This window comes from Lipophrys pholis (assembly GCF_963383615.2).
Source record: "Lipophrys pholis genome assembly, chromosome: 15".
NCBI lineage: Eukaryota > Metazoa > Chordata > Actinopteri > Blenniiformes > Blenniidae > Lipophrys > Lipophrys pholis.
Genome location: NC_137642.1, coordinates 17,559,797 through 17,569,359, shown reverse-complemented (window position 1 = coordinate 17,569,359; position 9,563 = coordinate 17,559,797). Strand labels below are relative to the sequence as shown.

Below are 9,563 nucleotides of genomic sequence, written 5' to 3'. Positions count from 1 at the left end.
ACGTGTACAGGAGAGCTGGGGGTTGTAGTTTTCTTTCGGGTTTTAGCGCTCATATTGTATCGGTCATCCAGTAGGATTACTTGGTTCACTTTACCATAGCTGTTTGTCTGTCAAATCAGCCAATCGCAAACTAGCAGGGCGGGGCCCTTTTCAGGATCACCCAATGAACGACTGAGATTTGTAGAGGGGCAGGACCAATGCGCCCGTCAATCATCCTCGGGAGTAGGGGGGGGGCGGGTGATCGCAGAAACAGCTAGGCTCGAGGAGCTACTCAACAAGGCAAACAGCAGCTCTCTGCGAAAACCACTTTTACCCATCCGCATCCAACATCTACCGGGGCCAACGGACGGCGTTAAAACCTGTCAGATTTCTCCTACATAAATGTTCCGATGGATTACTAATCCACTTTCGTCGAAGAGCAGAAGTGTTTCTCAACTTGAGAGCATAGGTAAGCCTGCTTTTGTTCCGCACAGCCATCGCTATTTTCAACATTTTCAGCAGCCTCGCTTCCCTGCATCGAGCAAGCCAACCTTGACGTTAGCTAACTTGTTAACTAAAGCCGTGTTGTGTTTCGATGAGGGGGCTTCTTTTCGGGGCGAGGGGGGGAAATGAATGAATCGGAGGATTGACGAGCAAAAACACCACGGTCGAAAATAACTGCCAAAAAAAAAAAAAAAAAAAAAAAACTTGGGTCCGCCGCACAATAACAAAGTTAGGCGGTGGGCAGCGGAATGGAGCTGCTGATCGCAGAGGAAGATTCATGCAGCTTCCCGAGGCTGGAATAGTTTCGAGCAGCAGCCCGGAGTGTTGTGTTGTTGAGCGGAGGAATCCTCCCGGGAGGCTGTCCGTCGAGCAGCGCCTGTCATGGTGCTTCCCTAATAGCCATCAAAAGTGATCCTGCTCGAGACAATCTTCTGCGAGACTCGCGCTCGCCATGGGTGCGGGATGTGCTCCCTCGACCACCGAGGAAACGGTGTAGTTTTTATAACAGGTAAACTGCATTGTCAGGGCTTTCTTTTGTGCCCCCCTTTCCTCCCCCGGTATCGTTTCGCTTCGCACGATTGACTTGTCCAGCGTAGGCTGGACCAGATGGACTACCTTGTATCAAGTGGTTCGCTTATTAAAAAAAAAAACAGATCCGAGTGTTTTGCGCTCTGCTGGAGAGGGTGCCTGTGTTATTACCAGTGTTGTGTGTGTTCTGCGAGAGAGATCGGTATTTTTGCACATTTCCTGCTGACGAACTGTGCACGGATCGTCTCGAGAGGAGATTTAAATGGGCTCGACGCTTTCGGGCTGTGCGGCTGCATTATTGTCAGTCAGTCAGTCACTTTGCAGCGGCTGCTTCCAAGCAGATCGTCTGGGGCGGATGACATTGTATCCTCCGCGATCATTCAACGCGACCAGGAGCCACAGACGAGGGCTGCGACCTTGGCTTCTCTCCCAACAATAATAATATTAATAATAACAATAATACAATCATGTTTGCTGTGTGTGGAGGGGAGATTGCAGCGATGTTGCTGCGTTGCAAGTCTTCCCTTCGAGCTTGACCTTGTTGCGAACCGACTTGTTTCTTTGTCAGAAGCCCCCCCTCCTCCTCCTCCTCCTCCCTCACTCCTCGTTAACTCAGACCAGGCGATCACTGGAACATCGTTTAATCTGGAGTCTTTTCGCACTTTGTTTAACTTGACGTTGTTGGATGTGGCGTATGCGTAAAGCCTTGGATCTCGGTGTGTGTGTTGTTATCGCTCTATTTTCGCTGTCGAGTGTGTACTCTGCAGAGCGCAGCGCACCGAGACAAGAGAGCGGCGATAAGGAAAATGAAGGCAGTTTTTCTCTGAAACACCCAGCGATCCGTCTGCCGGGGAGAAACTGCACTGGAGCGGGCAGGTGCATTGTGATCGGAGGGATCGGACATCCCGAAGTGTTCTCCCTTCTTTTTTTTCCTTTTTCTTTTTACATTTTTTATTATTTTTTTTGCCGACTGTCAGCCACAGAAATGGCGTCATCCTCTGCTGTAGCGCTGGTTCAGGCGGTGCGCTGCAGACGCCGCCGTGCCCCGAGCACCGTGCACCGTGCGCCTTTCACACCGATCCCAGCGGCTACCTGATCCGTGTGTTTGTGCACCAGACGTTGCCGTGTTTCTCGCCCCCCCCCCCCCCTTTTTCCCGTCCTGACTGGTGGTCGGCTGACAACAGTGCACCGGGTGTTACATAAACGGCTTTGAGAGCGATCAAGCCTTGAACAGGCTTTACTTTGCAGCGCGGATATTTTTTGGTGGGGAATGTGGCTCGAAAGCTCCCGCAGACACAACACAGACACACACCCTTCTTCTTTTTTCACCCCCTCAAGTCTGTTGATCCAGGATGTAACGAACACGGAGATCCATCAGAGGATGTTTGATGTGTTGTTCTGCCGCCCAGCTTTTTCATGGCATCCAGCAGTGTAGCAGCACAAGAAGTGATGTCATCATAACATAATCGAGTCTTGTTGTGGCAGACTGAAGTTGGCACTCTCTGAAATGCCTAACAGCTTCTTCGCCCTCTGTTTTCAGCCTCGGATTCGTTACACTGGTCACCGAGAGGACTCATAGAGAGATGAAGGTATGTTCATTCATTCTTTTCTTTTTTTTCTCTCCTTAGAGTGTGTTCAGTCAGTGCCACAGGAAACTCTTTATTACATCTCTACTACTTCATTCAGCTCTGAACCCAGAGCCCCAACTAAACATATCATAGCTGAAAATGTAACTTATCTCTTTGTTTCTGAAAATAGGGCTTCAGGCAACCTTAACCAGTCTATATTTTGGTCTCGCTCAAACACATGTGTCATGGACTGAGGCCAAAGTAATACATTTGTTTGATATGCATGATATTGAGTTTCTTGTGGCTTCAGCTGTTTTCCCCAAAACACAAATTGGCTTGTGTGATTGTGACGCTATGCTTTGTTCTGCAGTGTGATTGAATTATAAACTGGGAGCGTTCACAGGTATGCCGTGATGTAGGATCTATATTCAAACCAAAGGTGTGGCGCATATATGAATAACGGAATGAATGAGCAGTGGAATTTATGAAATATTCAGAAACTCTGTCATTGTTTTCTTTTCCTCCTCTGGCCTCATTCAATTTGCGGCTCCCACAGCTGTCATTGTTTGAGAAAGATGCTGTGATGTGAGCTGTTTAATCTTTTCTCAGAATGTCTCTGGATCACAGTTGTGACTGTTGCCGCGGTGCCTTCAGGCTTCTGTGTTTGAGCTTGTCATTTGTTGCCATGTGAGCCATAAGCAGGGTCGTAACCTGTAGACTGTTTTCATTTTTAATCAAAATGTTATCACATGCAGGAGCTTGAGGACAGGCAGTGTTTTATCAAGTCCATTTGTAATGCTATTAATGGTATACCGCAGCATGTCATATTCGTGGGGCAAAATGAGGCAAACAGGCGGTATGAGCACCCTGGTGAACTTTGTTTCTGGAGCGTTAACATTGAGAGCAGCTCTGGTAGTGATTTGTACTCTTGTCACTTTGCTGCTAATGGTGTTATGTTTATTGTGGTTAATCAGACTATACCACCACTCCCTAATGGACATGTCAACAACCCAGCAAAGTACCCAATTACATTACAACCCAAAGCATCGTCGGGTGTGAAAATAGATGCCTCCGTGTGAGATAATGCAAAAACTTCACTGTGATATTGAAATAATTAGCACTTTGTTTACTTCAGAATCTTCTCTGTTAACATGCATCACTCTTTGGCATTGTAGTGATGCTTACTTGAACTGCAGGATGGTTTATGGTTATATAATGACTTGTTTATGTCACAGGAAGGGAGTGGAGTTGTGATGACTAGAAATACACTTGAGTGCAATAATGTTGTGTTCACGAGTAACTGGGAAGTTTGAGGGAGCTGAAAAATGCATGTGAATGCTGTCACACTGGAAGCCTCCCGCTGAGAAAACAGGATGCTTCAGAGCTCAGAGAAGTTGGTAACATCACAAGGTTTTTGCATCGACATTGCGATTTTATTTCTGTTATTACTTTGTAATACACAAACCGTGTTGTGGTTAAAGTAATAGCTTAGTCTATAAGGGTAGCGTGCCATAAGAACTTTCTATGGAAGTTATTGACATTAAAAGCATCAATCCAGTTGTATGAATAGATCAGCAAGAAAATCATCATCATCATCGTCATCCGTCCATCTTACTTTATTCAATTCAAGATGTCGGGGCTGTGGAGCCGATCTCAGTTGACTATGGACGAAGGCAGGTTGCACCCTGAACAGGTTGCACATTCACATCTTCGGGCAATTTAGAGTCACCCATCAGCGTCAGATGTGTGTGTTTGTGTACGTGTGTGGATAGTTTTTTGTTTAAACTGCCGGAGAAAATCTATCTACCGAAGTACAGGGTGAACATGCAAACTGCTTACAGAAAGTACCTCACTGGGAGTCAAACATGGGATTTTCTCATTGTGAAGCAGAATATAAATCTATAAATCTTCACACACGGCTTCAACTGAACATTTTGGTGTTTGTGCTTGTGACCACCTGGTGTATGTGGTTGCATCACACTTCTTTCTATTAGACAATTATTTTGCTTTCAATTGCATTTCCACAGAAGTTGTTAAAGGAGCGATGTTTTCATGTTGGCAGTTTCAGTTTCACGTCTTAGCACATTTGCTGTGTTCGCCGTGCCTCGAGTTCCCTGGCTCTCACAATGCTGGAGGAGGACCCACTTATTTTACAGCTCTGTGTAGGAGCATCTGCTTGATGCCCAAACTGTAAATTGCTCTGTAACTAGGACAACTTTTCATTATGTTCACGAGCATTCAATGTCACTTAGGCTTATGGTCTGCAGCTTCCCTTCATATGCTGCGCACTCTGTTTTAATCCGAGTGCTCGATCAACTGCTCTAAGCCATAGATCTGCCACTAAAAGAACCAGCAACCTATTGCATTTGTTTCAATTCTGTTAATAACACTGCAATTACCTTTGCTTGAATGTGTTAATTTCCTTACTCATGAAGAAGCAATGAGATAAATCAAATTCTCACAGTCTTGACATCCATGCCTCCACTCATTCATCACTAACATACTAGTGTAGTCTGCATGGGCAGCTATAAGCTAGGAGTGTTGCTTTCAATAAGTCCAGAGCTTCACTTCACACAACATCCAAAAGTTTAATAAAGAGTTCCAAATGTTTGCACCTCTGAATAATAAGCTGGTGTATTTTTTTAGCCTATGAAAACAAAATGATAGGGAAGCTTTCTATTTATTTATTTATTTTTTTAAATGGTCTATCTTAAAACTCTTACTCTATTAAGCAGATTATGGGCGATGCATTGGAGACGTGTGGCTTGGATGAGAAGTTACTAGTTTTGAAATTGGTGCCTTTTGAAATGATGTAGTAGTAGTAGTAGTAGTAGTAGTAACTGTCCTATGACTGTGTAGCTGACCACAGTTGCTCTCTTGTCAAATCAGTGTGTTTCCAGGCTGCTCATATAAGACAATTGCTCTGTTGTGCGAGTGAAGCACATTCAGCGGAGTGCTTCCCATATTTAGAGACGTTTGTCCTGGTGATAGTCAGCTGTGTGTGTTCTGCATATCTCCTACCGCTCAATGTGTCCGGGGCACATGTATTCCTAGATGCTGCTACCGTTGAAAACACGCTAATAGTTTTTTGTTTTTCTTTGGTTTATAAAAGTAAAGCGATTGAAAATTGATGTGACATTGCTTACATTTTTAGAGATGACTATAGAAGCATTTCCAGCTCTATAATTCAATAGAAAAATTGATCAGTCAGTAAGAAGATTAGTTGCCTTCCCTCAGTGCTTGTGAAAAGATGTGTAAAGAAAGGTTGAGATAATTTTTGTGTGTGTCTTGTTTAAAGCTGCCATGGCATTGCCAAGGCAACTCCTGCTGAAGCACCAGTCTCTGAAACTGTTGTGACTCTGGTTTGGACAAAGAGGTGATTCACAGTAGGATTATTGTACGTGTGAGCCGGGCTGGGAGGGAGCTTAATTCTTTCCTGCATGCCACTTGCCTGTTTCTTTGTTCAGCCTACGAGCCTATTCATTAAATCACAATGTAATGGGTCAAAAACTGTTGTTTATAATATTTCTGTCATGCTGCGTTGCTCCAGAATGTTCTGCCTTGAAAGGTGCAGTTTTGTACACTAATTGAAACATTAATAGTGTATTAGGCTCTAAATGAATGTAGATGATTTGTTCTTGGTGGTCTTGATTCAACTGTTGTGTTTGTTTTTTTTCCTGTTTCACTTATTTGAGCACAAACCAGCTCACATGCAGAGATGCATAGTCTGGATGAAAAGCGTACGCAAAACTAACAGCTCTGTAACAGCGGTTTGTGTTTTATCGTCACACAAGCCATTCAATTCTAAGACTTCACATTTGCTTATTGTGTTGTGATGATGCTGGACATCATCTTAGGTTTTGAATATCACAAGATCAGGATAAGGCAAATTGACTGTGTTTTCCTGGTTTAGGAGCTGCATTATAGCTATTGGCTTTTACGAAACATTTGTTTGGGATTATTTCTGAAATCAAAATGTTTTATGTTGACTTTTGGTTTTGTTCTGGAATAGATACCTCTATTGTGTGAGTTGGACTGCACAACAGTGTTAGTCATGTGTAATTATCAAGATTAACTGAACCTTCACGCCATGCTTTATATCCACTTTTTGGCTTATTGTGTTTTTTTGAGAATGAGAAGTTCATGTTGGAAATATGTGACACGCTGGTGAATCTGTTGTCTTTGGAAGTTCATACTGCGGAAGTCAATTAGTTATGAAGCTACTACTAGATATGTGATTGTTTTAGTCATGTTGTGTACGTCTTGATGGCTTAATACAGATAAAATAAGTTTTTTTTGGTTGTTGTTAAATGTTATATGAAAGTTACTTTTTATTTACATAGAAAAAAATAGCTAATTTATTTAGTATGTAATAAACAGAAAGCCATGATATTGTCAGTTATTACTCTTGCAACTGGACTATGTGCTGTGAAAATAAAGTGAATGAAAGGGACAAGTTAGTTACTGTCATTCATTTTGAATCTTTTTATGTGGCCACAGTTCAGCTGCATTTGCCTTGATGTGGCCCTGAGGTTATGAAGGTTGAGTATCCCTGGTCTTAGTTCTGGTTATGAGAAATATACTAAGGCCAAAGCTTGTCCGCCACAACAGCAGAGAAATGTTAAGATTAAAGCCACGATTAACTGTCTTTGTTTTTACAACCTGAAAGAACTTATTATCTTACATTATCTAATAATGACCGTTCATGTAAAGAGATGATACTGCTGATGTAGTTAAATTGTGCTGCACAAGCAAAACCCATTTACCATTTTCAGGCATTTTACTCTAACGTTCACACCACGCAAGTGTGTTTACCCCTCTTTATATCACAGAGTTAACTGAGTTTCTTTTAGTGCTTACAGTTTCATTGACCCTTGTTTGTGTTTCATTGTTTTGGAGAGTGCAAAACAACAGACTCAATAGTTGCTCCAACTTGATTCATATTAGATTACATCGTGGCATCATGTAAATCACATCAGAGCAGCATCCATGTGCCCGGAGAACCAATCAGCTGAAGTCCTGATATGTGTAATGTTGTAAAAAGCCTCTGACTCAACTCTGAAATATATGTGAATATAGCAGATATCGGAATAAAAGTCCCAAAGGGCTTCTGAGGGAATGATGGGTCATTCTGATTTGAGTCCGTCCAGCAAATAGGGTTTAAAAGGCTTGATGTGAGTATAATGTGAGCAGTCAGAGGCCGTCAACAAAGCTGAGCTTATATACATAATTCATCAATGAACATGTTCAGACACATGACTACACTGTTTGTTGGCTGACTGTACAAAATCTGAGGTTAGAGTTCAGCATGCAGCGAAGAAATCTTTTCTTTTTTTTTGCACTCTTAGAAACTGAAACGATCCTCTTGAATGAAAGCCAAAGTGAATGTTTGAAGAGACTGGAGCAAATGTATATTAGGGTGTGTTCAGACTCAACAGGTTTGGTTTGATTAAAACCCTTATTCAGCCCGTGCTGTCGGTCCGGTTCGCTGAAGAATGCATAACTCAACTGGTGCACAGCTGACATGCAAACCAAGACATAAAGCCAGGTCTGGCTCATTTCCAAACCAACTGGTTGGTTTGAATCAATTAAAGTATGAACGCAGCGCAGAGCGAAGAAATCCAAACGAAACGAACACAGGATGTGACAAGTGCTGGTGCCATAATTCCCTTCCTGCAGATATTGGTGTGCACATCAGAGAAATCCCTGCTGCCTTTTTGACTTTTTGTAGACATTTTAGAAGCTCTTGGCGGAGACATAACAATCCAGATTGACATTTAGCATGCACATGGCATTGTTGATCAAGTTGGTTCCCTAGATATATGCCATTAAACACCCTTTTGTTGAGATTTACAGTTTCAGGTCAAAAGCAAAACGAACCAGACTGAAATGGAATCGTTAGTTTTTCTTGTGCTCCGATCCAGACGAGGAAACCCCGCCATATGCGCTATGCCTTAATGTGTTTGAGAATCTCCATGTATCCCCGGGAAGCATCTTGTGTCTGTCTGTTCGGCAGTCCCCACAGGCTTGCAGGAGTCCCTCTCTTAATGTCTGATGTAAAGTGAGCCCACACATATCATCATCCCACCGCTGCCATCAGTGTTGCAGCTTTAACCTTCTGAGAGCTGCCAGGAAGCTTCGTTTTACTGAGTTGTAGAACGGAACTGCTGTAGTCATTCAGAAATGTCTAAGAAATGCTCCATAAGTAGCAGCAGCTTATTTTCATCCATGGACTCTGCTGTTAAATTTTTCATGACCCGGGAGTCTGTATTGAGCAGAAACCGATCTCATTCTGCCACTGCCTGTGTTTCTCTGGTCTGTTGTGTTTTGGTGAAGTTTGATTTATATCAACGTTCTGACTTAATGCTGCGGCGTCGCCTGGTTTGAACGCAAAGTAAGTTTTGGATCACCGGTGTCAGATAGAAAAGTGACTCCCATGGAAAAGTGACCCGCATGTCACTTTTAATTCTGACCCGCCCCATGGGAAAAGTGACCCACTCCCATTAAGTCATGTAAAAGTGACCTATGTCTCAACACCTTACACGCATACTAAGAAAATAGATGATATAACATTAGAATAAGCTTGGGTCAATATTCTGTAGTATGTAAAAGTGACCTATGTCTCTTATTTGGTTATAACAATTCTACATGCATAAAAGTAAGAAAAATGTACCTCTCACATGTGTAATCTAAGTAAATCACCTTTAGCATTGTTACGTCTGGAAATTAGATTTTTAGGAATTAATTAAAAAAAAGTTCATATTTCTATTTTATATACACAGAGTTGTAAACGTCATTTCTGTGCATGTGATGGAATTTAGTAGTGCCTTATTTTGAAATCGTATATATGAAAGTAAAGATTAAATAACACACAAAAGCAGTGGCTTATGACATGTAACAAGTAATATTTATATTAAATATCTACATTAGAAAATTCTTATTAGCAAAAGGCAAAGTTTCATATTAGGAGTCAAAATTCTATTG

The 9,563-nt window shown here is 42.3% G+C and overlaps 1 protein-coding gene across 5 annotated transcripts in view; it reads left to right on the top strand.

Annotated features, from left to right (window-relative positions):
* The first annotated feature begins 243 nt into the window (after positions 1-243).
* The window catches only part of arid4b (AT-rich interaction domain 4B), a 45,221-nt gene continuing 35,901 nt past the window's right edge, over positions 244-9,563 (top strand). For 4 of the 5 annotated variants that reach the window (XM_080481224.1, XM_080481226.1, XM_080481225.1 and 1 more), the window contains exons 1-2: positions 244-448; positions 2,552-2,600. In XM_080481224.1, the coding sequence (XP_080337350.1) occupies positions 2,595-2,600 (6 nt within the window). In that variant the 5' untranslated portion in view covers positions 244-448; positions 2,552-2,594. Of the gene's footprint in view, positions 449-2,215; positions 2,601-9,563 lie in introns of those variants that run through there. The other variant, XM_080481223.1, reaches the window with a different exon arrangement.